General features: G+C 39.0%; 1 protein-coding gene across 5 annotated transcripts in view; it reads left to right on the top strand.

Annotated features, from left to right (window-relative positions):
- Nucleotides 1-6: 6 nt before the first annotated feature.
- Nucleotides 7-16,121, top strand: part of CAPRIN1 (cell cycle associated protein 1) — a 37,959-nt gene continuing 21,844 nt past the window's right edge. For all 5 annotated transcript variants that reach the window (XM_006756119.2, XM_015559020.1, XM_006756120.2 and 2 more), the window contains exons 1-3: nt 7-71; nt 15,569-15,631; nt 15,741-15,827. In XM_006756119.2, coding sequence (XP_006756182.1) covers nt 15-71; nt 15,569-15,631; nt 15,741-15,827 — 207 coding nt within the window. In that variant the 5' untranslated portion in view covers nt 7-14. The remainder of the gene's footprint in view (nt 72-15,568; nt 15,632-15,740; nt 15,828-16,121) is intronic.

Raw genomic sequence — 16,121 nt, 5'->3', positions numbered from 1 at the left:
TCCAGACCGAGGCCATGAAACAGATTCTCGGGGTGATCGACAAGAAACTTCGGAACCTGGAGAAGAAAAAGGTGCTGAGAGTTGGCGGGGAGGGAGGGTTTGATGCTCCGACCCTGACTGCTCTATCCTTCCCTCCGTCTCCGGCGTTGCCCCTCCGCTCCCCCCCCACCCCCCCGCTTCCAGTTCACAGTCAATGGGAGCTTCGTGCCCAGAAAACGGGCTGGCAGGGGAGGTGCTTGTCACCTGACCCGTGGACTCTGGCTACTGCCCCCCTGCCGTGGGCCAGGCCTCGGAGCCTTTGGGAGTGGACAGTGTTAGGGTGGGGATCTGCCCTGTCGCCAGATGTAACTGTGAGGCCCTTTTCCCGGTTACCGAGGCCCGAATTCCTGGAGTAGGGCCAGCGGGGAGAAGCGCGATCCCGGGCTGGGGGCTCAGGACTCGGCAGACGGCCTGCCTCGTGGAGTCGGGCGGCCTGCGTCCTCCGGCCGGGGGAGTCCGCTCCATTACTGTGCACTCGAGGCCTGTTCAGTGCCCCCCGCCCCCCGAGGGAGGGAGTGTGCTTAGGATCGTGAGCTAGAATACCTTTTCGTCCAGCCCCTGGTGAGCGGGTCCCCGTCTGCTCCCCCGCCCCCATCGGATGGGCTCCCCTACGCTTCCTTCTTTGTTTCAATTGTCTAGGTGCCCCCTGAGCCTCCCGCTCAACTGGGTCCCGAGAACGCGGCCTGGAGCGGCGTTCTGTCCCCCGGGGACCCTGAGGAGGGGCGGGAGGGAGACGGCACCGCTTGGGATCCGTTGGGGGGTGGGCCTGGGTGTCCAGGCGATCGTTAGGTCTCTGGGCACATGGAGACGCGGCTAACATGGCGGCGGCTGCGGGGCGAGGGAAGCGCTTTGCTGGAGCTGCATTGTGAGCACAAAGCGAAAGCAGAGGGGGAGGGAGAGACCGGGCAGCCGCCCGGCTGGCCTCCTCGACCCCCTCCGAAAACAAAACAAGAAAAAAACCCAGAGCCACTCCGACAGTATTTTGGATTCAATATTTAGTCATTCTAGATCACACCATGAGGTTCATCTTCAAGGCAGCCTTTTGTTTTATGCTTTCAGCCCAGGACAGTGTATCAACTGTTTCAGGGGGACACACGTGTGTGCATGTGTCTATAGAGGGAAGGTTTAGGCGGAGGGAATGCAGTTCACCCTTCGTACGATTAGAGGTGAAAAGGGAGAAACAGATTCAGTACAGAAAATGGGGTAATTACATCAGTGACTGTTTTGCAAACTTTTTGTCTTTTACCCTAAAAAGAAAAATAACTTTGATTTGATAACTTCTGCTGGTCTGTCTCTAGTAAAACTGATTATGACCTTGAATTTTGAGGAAGTCATTTAAAAGTGTTTATTTTGCTAGCCGTCTAATAGTGTTACTTAAGATGATGAGGCTAAAATTTGAGCTGTGGGAAATTTGGGCTTGAAGAAAGCTGATGATATATAGGTCTTATTTTAATGGCTCATTTAATGATTCATTTTACTTTTTTGAATTTTAAAACAATATTTTTATATTTGATACTTTGTCTCATCAGTATTGGGAATTTTACTTGGATTTCTTGGACATTATTTTCAACTGAGTGATGCTCTCTAATTATGGATTTCTATCTTTTTTTCTGACCCTTTGTTTTGTCAAACAAGTGTGGTTTATTATAAATGATTGCAGTAATAGATTTATGAATAGCAACAAGGCAACAAAACTATTTTAATTGTAAAGTAGCTACATTCAAATATGTAATAGAATAACCTTGGCCAAGGCCAGTATTGGTCTGAGTCTGCCATCTGATTTAGTTTTTGGCATTCTATTTGAAATTGAGACTTAGATATCTCTTAAAAACCCCTTAAAGCAGTAAATCTGTTAATCTGGTTGATGCTTGAATGATTTCAGATTTCCTAGGAAATCTTGATTCCTTTTAGGAATCAAAAGATAAATATAAATGTAATATTTTAAGTATAGACATTTATATTTTAATGACTAAAAATAATTCTTCAAAGGTATTAATATAAAGGTGCAGATAAATAGCTAGCTTAGTTGTGAAGTGACTGTTAGAGACTAGTGTTCAAGTGTATTGGAAAAAAATAGAAATCTAGTTTATAAGCCTTAAGAGTGCCTGAACCATGACAGGTCACTCCTGCATAGGCTGATATTACTATATGCTGTACATTGCCCACCTCTCTGCCCCTCCACCCAAGTTACAAAGGAAAAAGTAATGTAAATATTACAGCGGTTATAGACTAGGCTAGTAAGTACTGAAAAATTCCCTTGAATGGGTATTTAAGAAAGTATACAAAGTAACAAATGTATTTCATATCTTTTCTGGTCTTAAGTGTTTTGGGTGCTAGATATCGGAAAGGTCAAATTACAGTTAAGTGAGGCTTTTTGATAAGTCACAGACTTGGAGCTACCTATTTGTGAAATAGTTAAATTGTCAGTATTGATGTGACTTAATTACTATTAAAACTTGACGCTTTACTTTTGAGAAACTCAATACTTTTTTATATCTAGATGATTTGGTGTATGAAAGGACTGAAGTGATTCATTTTTGTAATAGGGAGTGAGCATTCTTAATACACCTAAAATAGGATTTACTTTACAAACTAGTTTTGAACTTCGTTTAGAAACTATTAGGGGATAAAGTAAGATACTGTGTATAACTGGATTTCTTTTTACTTCAGTCTACTTAGCAACTGATATTTGAGCTGTATTTGTCTTCTGGACAAAATGACATTTTCCATGGGTTCTAAAAATCAAGTATCCTGACAAAAATGACTACCAGATATGTAGTATCACTTACATTAAGGCATAATTGCAGTTTTTATTTCACTTTACTTAAAAAAGAAAGTTATTTGTTAATTTCCTAGTAAGCCCAGTCATTAGAGGAAACCCCAAGCATCTGTTCAATGAGAACGCAAACTTAACATTGATGAAATACCGTCCTATTATGTAATGCAACTGAATGGCCTGGTAGTTTTTGAAATTTGGGCTTATAATAATTACATGAATGTTTAGCAGAGAGAAGAAATGCAGCTATAAATTAACCTAGTGTAAAACTCCATTTACAAATCTTTTAACTGATTAAAGTATAAATAATAATGAATTTTGAGTGATTGCCTAGTTTTCATCAGTGTATTGGTATAAAATTGGGCCCTAGGCTGTGAAAGTTGATTTTTTATATAACTTTAATATTTTTTAAAAAATATATTTTTATTGATTTCAGAGAGGGAGAGGGAAGTAGAAACATCGATGATGAGAGGGAATCATTGATCGGCTGCCTCCCGCACGCCCCCTACTGGGTATTGATCCCACAACTGGGGCATATGCCCTTGACTGGAATCGAACCTGGGGCTCTTCAGTCCGAAGGCCGAGGCTCTATCTATCCACTGAGCGAAACCAGCTAAGGCTGCAAGATGATATTTTGAAATCAAGTCTTAATTTTAACTGAAGAGAGAACTCATTTATATGGTGAGATGTAATCAGATATGATGCAGAATAAAGGGTGTTTTAATAGATAATATTTACAATTGCTATACACTTTGTAAATATAATGGGATTAATATACATTAGTGACTTTGGTAGATGAAAGATTAACCAATGTTCTCTTGCAAAACAGCCTGACATCTATGTAACCAATATGTGACCAGATGTGTTAGCTAAAGTGTGCTGATTTTCATACCACTCCCTAAAGTCTCCTTGATCTTTATATCTTTGCAGTTAAATAATAATCAGAAAAAGGATGCTTTTGTTAGGCTAACATTTCTTACCAGAGCATGCAGTGTATCTCTACTTAGAATTTTCAGTGCAGCTGTTGTACAGAGTTTCTTTTAAGTATTTGAAATAAAAACATTATTAACCATTTTGTAGGTAAAATCTTTTTTTGGGCTAACATCTGAAGTTTTTCTTGACAGTTAAAGTCTCTCATTGATTGCACGAACTATTCCTCTGCAATGCAGAGGACAAGATTACTTGGTTTTGCATTTACCATGTCTTAGAAGAAACAGGCATTTATAATGCTTAATTTGTTCTTCTCTGCCTGCCTGTGTGTGCTGTGTGTGTGCTATAGGGAAGTATTTAAATTTGAATTTGAAAAGAAGATGTGAATTCCCTCATGTGATAATAGGGGTATCTTTTTCTGGGATCAAGGCAGAATCCTAAATATTACAAGGAGAATGGGTTGTTTTAACCTAGCCACATTATTGTACGGTAGGATAATTCCTATGTGGCAGATACTGGTATGAAAATACATTTTGTGTGACTTAGATTAAGCATACACTTTGTCATAATTTTATGTAATTTCTTAAATTTCAGTTAGAATTAAATATTAGTAGTGTTTCATCTTTTAAAAAATTAGTAAATACTTGTGAAAGGTTAACCTAAAACAATATGGCCATTATTTTATTACCATTCTGTTACAGAATTTAAGACTTTTTTAAAAAGAGCTTAAAGCCATCTTACAATTTAACCCAATTCATTTACAGGAGAGGAAATTGAGATACTTGTGTGAAATGGCCTGGCTTGGAATGGGTGAATCTTAATGTGTCTTGTAATGTTTTATGGGGCTAATTAGAATTGTAATGCTCTGCAGCATAAATTTACTTTTTTAAAAAAAATATATTTTATTGATTATTTACAGAGAGGAAAGGAGAGGGATAGAGAGCTAGAAACGTCGATGAGAGAGAAACATCGACCAGCTGCCTCCTGCACACCCCCTACTGGGGATGTGCCCACAACCAAGGTACATGGCCTTGACCGGAATCGAACCTGGCACTCGTCAGTCCCCAGGCTGACGCTCTATCCAGTGAGCCAAACCGGTTAGGGCAAATTTACTTTTTTTATGTAGCACCAAGTAAAGTAAAGCCTTTTACTTCAAATCCTTCAATTTTAGAGTTCTTTTGTTTTAAAAGCTGAAAGTAAAAGAAAAAGCTTCTCATTTCTTCATTGTTAGACCTTTATTCTGGCCCTTTAAATGCAGTTCCTCATGTTGTGACCCAACCATAAAATTATTTTCATTGCTACTTCATAACTGTAATGTTGCTACTGTTATGAATCGTAATGTAAATATCTGATATGCAGGATAGTCTTAGGCGACCCCTGTGAAAGGGTCGTTCGACCGCCAAAGGGGTTGCGACCCACAGGTTGAGAACCGCTGAATTAGCGTTTGTAGGCTGTCCAGATAATGAGGTCCTCAGACTAGCAGTACAGGTAACGTCCTGTATTGTTGGGACATTGTGTAATGAATTGAACTTTTAAGTTGAACTCTGAAGTTTCTCTTTATGCATAGGTAAGCCCCAAATGAACATTTACTATAGTCTTTACTCAAGCTTGGTATGTTGTAGAGCAGAAAATTTGGGAAAAGCCTTACCAGTAAAAAGTAGGAGGAGGCATGTCAATTTTCCTATCTTAATTCTTATATTCAAGCCTCTGGATAATTGTTAGTAATTGGTTCCTTTTTCTGGAGTAAATGAGTAGTATGTATGTTGCAGAGAAGAATGCGAGGAGTAGTCGAAGAGTTTAGCTCAAGTTGGAATTGTAAAGTGCTTGGCTTCTGCATATTTATTTTTAACACTAGCTATACCATTGTTTTTGGTGGGTAGAATATAAGTGTAAAAACATAGATGAGCCCGGCCCACAGGGCTCAGTGGTTGAGCCTTGACCTATGAACCAGGAGGTCACAGTTCGATTCCTAGTCGGGGCATATTCTTGGGTTGCAGGCTTGTTCCCAGTAGGGGGCATGGAGGAGGCAGCCATCAGTGATTCTCTCTCATCATTGATGTTTCTATCTCTCCCTTTCCCTTCCTCTCTGAAATCAATCAAAATATATTTAAAAAAACCATAGATGAAATAGACTTTATTGGGCAGAATTCCGAATTTCATATTTCCTGAGGAAAGGGGCAGGTGTGCTTTTTGACCATGCTCAGCTAAATTAGTCTGTTTCCTTTAACTTCCTTTGTTACCTATCGTCTGTGTATTTCTTTGACATTTTTATATTGCCTTATGTTCTTCAAAATAGGTAAAGGTAGAGACTATTAATAGCATAGTGTGTCTCATGGCATATGCCAAATATTTGCTATTTGATGAAGTCACAAGGAAATATTTGTAGCTTCACCAGCAAAACCCTGTTAAAATAGATTAATCTATGAGGGGGAAATGCTTTTTGTATAGAGCTATTTATTGTTGTTTCTCTACCCCCCATCCCTCATCTTCACTCTTAAATCTTTATTGTTGAACTTGTGTGTGTGTTTTTAAATATATTTTATTGATTTCAGAGAGGAAGGGAGGAGAGAGAAAGAGAAACATCAGTGATAGAGAATCTATGATTGGCTTCTTCCTGCAAGCCCCCTACTGTGGTTTAAGCCCCCAACTCGGGCATATGCCCTTGACTGGAATTGAACCGGGACCCTTCAGTCCGCAAGCCACCGCTCTATCCACTGAGTCAAACGGCTTAGGGCAACTTGTGTTGTTGTTTTATTTTATTTTATTTTTTATTAAAACAGCATTTTTTCCTAAATGATTTTTTTTTAAGTGAGTAGAGTTAATGAGTAGGCGAGCAGAGCACACTTATTTTAAAATCTAGGTAGTGTGCCTGGCCTGTGTGGCTGAGCATTGACCAGGAGGTCATGGTTCCATTCCCAGTCAGGGTACAAGCCCAGGTTATGAGTTCATTCCCCCAGTGGGGTCATGCAGGAGGCAGCTGATCAATGATTCTCTTTCATCATTGATGTTTATATCTCTCTCTCCCTCTTCCTTTCTGAAATCAGTATATACATATTTTTAAAAATCTAGTAGTGTCAGCAAGATTTGTGAATAGTCTTAGGAAGAAAGAAATTGCCAATTCTTGGTATCTGCGCAATTATAAATTACTAGAAATTTCATTGCTTGCCCCTAAATGCTGTTATCCAAATAGAAATAACTGAAATACACTTTATTCATTGGGAAAAACCCTTTAGATATTAATTTTAAATAAATTGCAACTCACACCTTTTTACACTGAGAGTAAATCATTTGGTTGTACTGACGTATTCTAATGAGTAGCTGGATTAAAGCAACTAATTAAAAAGATTATATAACCTTTAAGATTATAAATGATTATTTGCTTTTCAAATGCACAGCTTTGGACTTTACACACACACACACACACACACACACACACACTCTCTCTCACACTCTATACTAGTGGCCTGGTGCACGGATTTGTCACTTTGAAAGGAAATTAATATGAAATATTTTAATATTGCTATTTACCCTTTCTCTATAATATAAGTGTCAGAGGTGAAAGAAAATTAGTAAAATGTATATGAAAATAATATATAAATTGATTAATAAATAATATATAGCAACAGACATGATATTAAAAACAACAAAACATGATATAAAAAAACAACACTGATAAAAAAGTGACTGATAAATTGATTAAACTTATTCTAATAGTCCCCTGTATACCACATTAAGAATAAAAACATTTTCAGAGTGCTTGACTAATTTCCCTTGTGAAGTATTTACAATGTTAACGTCACACGCTCTTTGAATTTGAAAGAAAGCAACATGTAACTAACTGACCATGTCCAAAAACGGGTTCAGCTAGGAATATTCCTACCCTGTCTAGAGTTTGTCCTTGTGATTTACTAATAGTTATCGCAAATGCTGGCATCATGGTACACTGTCTTCGAATTAACTTAGATGGGAGGCCAATGTCAGATGCCAATAGTTGGTCTTCAGACATGTTCTGTTGATGCTGCTGCTTTCTTTCAGCTTCAGAATGTCAACAAAAACAACCAAATTCATGATCGACAATGATAGATCGAAACACGTACGGTTGGCACCAGCAAGAGCTTTATATGTATCGTGCATGTGTGAGTCAACATTTATTTTTAAGTTTCTAGTATGCATTGTATGTACTGGCTGGCCAGCCAGTTGGTCACTTAGCCTTTTATATATATGCTAGAGTCCAGGTGCATGACATTTGGGGGGAGCGGGCCTAAGCCAGCAGTCGGACATCCCCCGAGGGGTCCTTAGTGCTGCTGTGGTGGCAGGAGAGGCTCCTGCCATCGCTGCTGTGCTCCCAGCTGTGAGCCTGGCTTCTGGGTGAGCAGCGCTCCCCCTGTGGGAGCGCACTGACCACCAGGGGGCAGCTCCTGCGTTGAGCATCTGCCCTCTGGTGGCCAGTGCAAGTCATAGCGACTGGTCTTTGTGCCATTTGGTCAATTTGCATATTAGCCTTTTATTACATAGGATATAGATATTCTCACCTGAGGATATTTTTCCCATTGATTTTTTTTTTTTTTTAAGAGTGAGAGTGGAGGGGACGGGGAGAGAGAAATATCAATGTGAGAGAGACATAGTGACCCTTTCAGTCTATGGCTCCGATGCTCTAAACTACTGAACCAAACCAGCCAGGGTACGCTTTAGACTTTTAAAATATAATTCAAAGTCAACGATGCTGAGACTCTTTAACATTGAACTTTTTGTTTTCCTGCTAGGGTCAGCTTGCTTCCATTCATTCACACTTAACTGCATAATTACAGCCATGGACAAGGAATAAGGGTTTTTACAGGATTATTTTATATCATTTTTCCTTTTTTTTTTGTTGGGCAAAAAAGTCTTGTCGGATTAAACTCCTTGTTACTTACCAGCTTGAAAAATTATCTTACTGTTGGACCTTAGGTAGCTTCTAACTTGGCATCCTTTTACTGTTTTTAGTATTCAGAAATCCTGCTATCTGGATAGGTAGGTGTTCATTCAGCTTCTGCATTAATAAGTTTTCTAGGGCGTGTGGAATGCTCATTTCTCAATGAAAATCTTTCAATTTTGGACACTTTTTTTTAAGTTCAAAGAGAGAAAGGGAGAGTGAGAGAGATAGAAACATTAATGATGAGAGAGAATCATCCATTGGCTGCCTCCTGCACAACCCCTAATGAGGAATAGAGCCTGAAACCCAGGCATTTGCCTTGCCCGGGAATCTAACCGCGACTTTCTGGTTCATGGGTGCTGAGCTGTACACGTTCTTAATGTTTGAGGTACAGCACCACTGTTTAATATATACTTTGTTTCCTGGAACAACTTAGACTTCTGCTACATGATAACACTTCAGCATTTGAAGATAGCTGGTATGGATCTTCTATGGATTGTACTATATGCTCTCTCCGGTTCTTTTAAAAATTGAGGAAACATTTGTTTCCTGACTTCTAATGAATTTTACTAGCAACTAATTTTTAATTGAATTGGTGGAGAGTGGACAGGAGGGGCACAGCCAGCTGCCTACCGATATGTGGACAAAGTCGAAACTAATGTTTCTAGGTGAAGAACAGGGAGTATAAGAAGTGGGGACTTGCCCTAACCGGTTTGGCTCAGTGGATAGAGCTTCGGCCTGCGGACTGAAAGGTCCCAGGTTCGATTCCGGTCAAGGGCATGTACCTTGGTTGCGAGCACATCCCCAGTAGGAGGTGTGCAGGAGGCAGCTGATTGATGTTTCTCTCACCAATATTTCTTACTCTCTATCCTTCTCCCTTCCTCTCTGTAAAAAACCAATAAAATATATTAAAAAAAAAAAAAAAGAAGTGGGGACTTGAAATGGTATCCAGAAAAGCCACTGAATGTTATGGAAAGTTGAAAGGAAAAGAAATATTTATCTTTTGTGTTTGTATTTCTTATTACAGGTTCTTTCAGTACTGTAGAAGTGATTTATTTGAATGAAGACAAAATATTAAGTGTAGCTAGGTGCTCTTACTACTTTTGTTATTTTAGACTTCATTTTTAAGTATCTTTTGTATCCCAATTTGGAGATTTTCTCCTTAATTGAAAATAGGATTTACATATTTTCCTGGATAGCCAAATTTTCAGAGTTATCTCTTCTTCCTAAATCTTGTTATGACGATTTATTTACAGTTGTCTAGCTGAAGAATTATTTTTGGTCTCTCATCTCTGTTATTTCGTTTTATTTGTCAACTATTAAAGGTAATGAAGAAACGCTAGATTGGGACTGGGCAGCACTTGTTGGGGTAATTATTTCTTAGTACGACATGAGGATATAGTGTTTTGACATTTACCAGGTATAGTCACATCTCTATCAGATGGTTCCCTGCTTCAGAGTCTCTGGGTAATCTGGGAAATGACCTGATCTTTGTCTTGCTCATATGTGGTGGTGTAAATGGATTTTTAATACATTCTGGACACTAAGTAGTTGAAAAAGGAACCCTAAGTTGAATTTTCACCCCTAGAGTGCCGGGGAGTGCGATTGTGCTCCTTTCGCCAAAAGTTCCAGGAGCGCTATCGTGCTCCTCCTGCAGTGTCACTATTAGATGCTAGTAGTTCACTCTTTATTGACAGATGGCACCTAAGTGCAGATTACTTATGATGCCAAATGTTTGTAGTTCTAAAATTGACCACTGGCATTTATCTGCCTAAGTTTTTACAGGTACTACGATTTTATGAAGTTTACTCAGATGTTGTAGCCCTAAAGCTTCGAAATGGCGTCCAGTTCTAAGTCTGCTTTTATTAGTGATGATGATATTGCTAAATATGTCAATTCTTGCTGTGAAGATGACGATTTTGTGGAAGACATTGGAGAAGGGTGTCCCTCTATTTTAACATTATATGTCTTGTTCAATTTTTTTTCCTACTAGTATTTTATAATACAGTCAGCAAACAATATATGTCAAAGATGAAAACAAATGTAGTAAAGGTTTCCTTAAGTTCTTGAATATGTAACTTCATTTACTTGCGATTCATAATTTTTTTCCTAAACTGCTTTAAAATCAGCAAAAATGCCTTGGCAATTTTAGCATAGTTCCTAGGATATTGGTTGGCACTCAAAGGGTTTAGATAGAATCTAAGAGGGCAGGTTTTGATTATCAGTATTATGGTAGACTTTCTGATGAAGTTATCTCTTAATGCTAGGAAAACAGCCCTTCTCCAAAAAGAAAAAATGCTTAATATATATTTTATGTGGATGATATGAGTAGTTAACCCATCGGTCTAATGCAGCCGTGGGCAAACTACGGCCCGCGGGCCGGATCCGGCCCGTTTGAAATGAGTAAAACTAAAAAAAAAAAAAGACCATACCCTTTTATGTAATGATGTTTACTTTGAATTTATATTAGTTCACACAAACACTCCATCCATGCTTTTGTTCCGGCCCTCCGGTCCAGTTTAAGAACCCATTGTGGCCCTCGAGTTAAAAAGTTTGCCCACCCCTGGTAATGCCACTTACTGGGGTTCGAGTAGGCATGTGCCCCAACTGGGAATTGAACCGTGAACTCCTGGTTCATGGGTTGACACTCAACCACTGAGCCACACTGGGTTTTATTTTTTATTTATTTATTTATTTATTTTATATTTTATTGATTTTTACAGAGAGGAAGGGAGAGGGATAGAGAGTTAGAAACATCGATGACAGAGAAACATCGACCAGCTGCCTCCTGCACACCTCCCACTGGGTATGTGCCTGCAACCAAGGTACATGCCCTTGACCGGAATCGAACCTGGGACCCTTCAGTCCCCAGGCCGACGCTCTATCCACTGAGCCAAACCGGTTAGGGCCACACTGGGTTTTAAATTATGAAATGCCCTGGCTGGTTTGACTCAGTGTTTAGAGCACTGGCCCATGCTTCATTCCTAGTCAAGGGCATGTACCTGGGTTGCAGGTTGGATCCCGGGCCCCAGTCAGGGTGCATGTGGGAGGCGACCAATCTGTCACATCATGTTTCTCTCACATCAGTGTCCCTCCCTCCCTAAGAAAATCAATTGGAAAACTATCCTTGGGTGAGGATTGACAAAATGAATTCAATAAAAAAGTAAATTATAATGAAAAACTAGAAACATGGTACAGTAACATAAAATCACAATAAGTTGATGTATGAGCTTTAATAGAATCATAGATCTTTATTTTGGCTGCACAGAGGTCTTTTTACATACTTTTCTTTTTTGTTTTTTTAAATATATTTTATTGATTTTTTACAGAGAGGAAGGGAGAGAGATAGAGAGTTAGAAACATCGATGAGAGAGAGACATCTATCAGCCGCCTCCTGCACATCCCCCACTGGGGATGTGCCCGCAACCCAGGTACATGCCCTTGACCGGAATCGAACCTGGGACCTTTCAGTCTGCAGGCCGACGCTCTATCCACTGAGCCAAACCGGTTTCGGCCATACTTTTCTAATGATGGTATTCCATGAAGATTTATGTCAAAGCTTGAGTTTCACATAGTAAACTGCTTTTCATTTCCTTTTTAACCTTGTTCCCAGTTACTGCTATATGAGAGATTGCTTTAAAACTTAACATCATTATATCATGCATCTGGATTCTGCCTTTCAGTGATTCAGACACACTAGGGTTGGTATCTTTTCCATGATGGCTGGGTTCTCAACTGGGGAACTAAGGCTTGTTTACTCACATGTCTGATGCCTGGTCTAGGATGACTCCTAACACTAGCATTGTTGACCAGATTCTTGTACAAGACCTCTCTTCATGGCTTGGCTTCTTCATAGTATGGCAACCTCAGGCTTATTGAACTTATATAATAACTTGGGCTCTAAACATGAGTGTTTTTAGTGACCAGCAAAGAAACACTGCTTTTATAACTCAGTCTTGGAAATCATACAGGATCACTTTTACTGTACTGTTCTGCTTGAAGTCCACTCAATTCAATGACAGGAGAATTGGACTAGTTCTTAATGGGGTGGTGCCAACATCACATTGTAGGAAAGTATGTGGGACTGCAGATATGGTAGCCATCTTTGGAAAATGGAATCTGCCATAGACCTCTGGATTGGATGAATATTAACATTATTATGTAGAAAATTGGAGCTTTTCTATCACAGGATAGCTTGTCCTACTAGAGGTTAGTATAGATTCATATTTAAGGATTTTTATAGGTGTAAGTCTTGACACTATCCTGAAATGTGTCAATATTAACATTTTATGTAGCATGAAATTAAAATTTTATAATACAAATTACATGTTTATTGCAGAATATCTAAGTATACAAAACAAGGAAAAGTAAAGTAGTTCTACTTACAATTCTATCATTCAGGTATCATTTGTTTTTATATGTATACTAGAGGCCCGGTGCATGAATTCATGCACAGGTGGGGTCACTTAGGTCATGCCTCCAGCCCCACAGCCCTGCCTGGCACCCCACCTTGGCCTGGTGCTGCCCCCTTACCTGCTCCACCATCCCACCTGCGGGGAGATTGACCAGAGCTGGGCCCCCTGCCCAGCTCCCTCAGCACCAGGGAGCCGGGTGGCGGCCCCATCCCCTCCCCCTCACACTGCTGCTGGTTGCTGTCTTGGGGCGATAGGCAGGGCAATTGGGCCCCCACTTGCACCTGCCTTGGTTTGGCTCCGCCTGCTCACCTGTTCCACCATCCCGCTGTGGTCCTGTTTTTGTTGGGGCCCATCGGGGCCGGCAGTGCCTTCACTGCCGCCTGCTGCCAGCGCCACATTGCCGACGCCTGCCATGTTCCGTGCTGCCCCATGGTGGTCAGCGCATGTCATAGCGAGTGGTCAAACTCCAGGTTGAACAATTTGCATATTAGGCTTTTATTATATAGGATAAGTATTTTTTTTAGGAGTTTGATTTGACATCTATTTTGATTGGCATATATTTTTGAAATTCTCAAAACATCTATATATATACTACAGGCCTGATGCACGAAATTCGTGCAAGGGGCTTGGCCCTTGTAGCCGTGGCCTTCGCAGTCCTGGCTTCGTCAAGAAGGTCGTCTGGCCGTCCAGTCTAATTAGCATATTACACTTATTATAGAAAAGGCTAAGTGACCCACCCACCCACTGACCGGCCGGTACATATGATGCGCACTGGCAGTTTAAAAATAAACGTTGACTCGTATATGCGCAATACATAGAAAGCTCTGGCTGGCGCTAATCATATGCGTGCTTTAATTTTATAATACTATATTATATATACTATTTTGACATGTAATTTTTTGTAGTAACGTAGTTATCACACGAATCTTTTAATTAATTTTTTTCAATGTGCATGAATCTGTGCACCGGGCTCCTACTTCAATGATAAAGTTGAGCTTAGGTATATAAAACTCTGCCCTATGAGGGATATAGAGTACATTCAGTGTGAATTAATTTCTAGATTCAGCAACAATTTCCATGAAAAATGTATAATACCATAAAAAGGGAAGATAATAAATGCCAGGTAACAGTTTTCCTTCTCCCTCGTATTTTAACTGTGTACTTGTACTAAATTTCAGGGACTCCGTCTATGGGCATATGTTATATTATCCATATATTTTTAAATAGAATAATTCTGATTATAATACTGTTACATCCTAAGTTGAAATTAAAAGCAAATCTTAACTAGCTTAGTTATTTATTTCTTAAAAGTAGCCTACCCTTTTAAAAACGAAAAAATATGGTTCAGGGTCAGAGGAGAGGGAATAAGTAGAAATCTAGATGAAGGGGGAGAATTTTAAAATTTTTATTTAAATTATATTATTTTGAATTGTTTTTAGAGTATTTTGAGGTAGCTGAGCATATCTTTTGCACCTGGGGTTAGGCTTGTCAGATCAGTGTAAAAAAACTTGATTTTTCACCTAATAAACTTGATTTTATACCTGTTTATCTGAAGGCTTATTTCACGATGTGAAATAAAATAGTCCATAGAAGAATAAAATTTAGACACTTTCATCTTCCTTTAAGTTTTGATGATCATCTTGGTTTTATTTACCTCCAGTAAAACTAACAAATTGTGGTAGGCTTTTTAATTTGGGGTAAAATGGTTATGGTATTTTCTCTTTTCACCCATAAAACAATAATTGAATTCTTGACTAGGCTACATTACTTGAATATCTTTTCCTTGGGATTTTTATTAATAGTAGTAGCCGGGGAAACCTCCAGAATTTTCATCTTAGCAAAAAAAAAAAAAGATGACCAGAGGTTAAGTTTCTGCCCCCACTCTCGCACATTTAATTCCATTTTTTGAGAAAATGACAAAGGAAAGCTGCTGACTAGTGTACTGCCCACAGATGATATGATAACTTGAAGTATCTGATGTTTTTAAGGAAAATGGATGAGGCACATCGACAATAATATGTAGCCGGGTCTATTCAGAAAAACACAACTCTATATTACTTGTGAATTCTTTTTATATCACTTATGTAAATTCTTTGGCAGGGGGAGGTAGGAACAAAAAATTTTAACACTTAGAAAATATCTGATAGGCTCACTTGGGTATAAGTGGTTCCTAAGCAAATTGTGGCCCTCACCCATGTGGGCTGGAGGAACCATGTGTCTGGGTCGTCTGATCTATACTTTTTTTTTTTTTTTAGAAACCTAAAGAATAAACAATGTTGTCATTGGCTTATGATATAATATTTGATACCATTTAGCAGTGGCTGGAGTATTTATTCATTTTTAGCTCACTTATTTTATGTACTAATTCAAACTGGAATATATCGAAAAAGCATATTTAGGGCAAGATTTGAGACAGGCTTAGAATTATGTGGGTTTTGTTATTTTAAGCTAGTATATACTTCCAATATGGAATATACTTTTTGTTTTTAAATACAGGGCAAGCTTGATGATTACCAGGAGCGAATGAACAAAGGGGAACGGCTTAATCAAGATCAGCTGGTAAAGATGCTACATTTTATTTAAGATTATGTGTCCAGTATTTTTAACAACAAAATTAATTTTGAGTTTGTGTTTCCAGTAAAGTTGTGTTTTGTCTTTGTTATTTTAGGATGCCGTATCTAAGTACCAGGAAGTCACAAATAACTTGGAGTTTGCAAAAGAATTACAGAGGAGTTTCATGGCATTAAGTCAAGATGTAAGTTAAAGGTGGTATATATGTATGAAATACTAAAAATATGAAAGGCAGAAAATTTTGTTGTTTCTCTGTTTTCAGTCCTTGTCATTACTATTGATAAGCTCTTCAAAGTGAAAAGGTTGGATCCAATTATATCTAAGATGCTTTCCAGTTTTGTAAAGTTTAACACGTGAAAGGTAGATGCCTTTTAAAAGGACTGACTTTCAGATATGACAAACTTGTGTAATAGTTACCCTTAGGTTTTCATTGATTTAAAAAATATATAAGCATGATAGGGATTTATTTTATATATTC

Source organism: Myotis davidii, unplaced genomic scaffold, assembly GCF_000327345.1.
Source record: "Myotis davidii unplaced genomic scaffold, ASM32734v1 scaffold94, whole genome shotgun sequence".
Taxonomy (NCBI): Eukaryota; Metazoa; Chordata; class Mammalia; order Chiroptera; family Vespertilionidae; genus Myotis; species Myotis davidii.
Note: the sequence above shows the minus strand (reverse complement) of the source record. Positions and strands in the feature narration are given on the sequence as shown.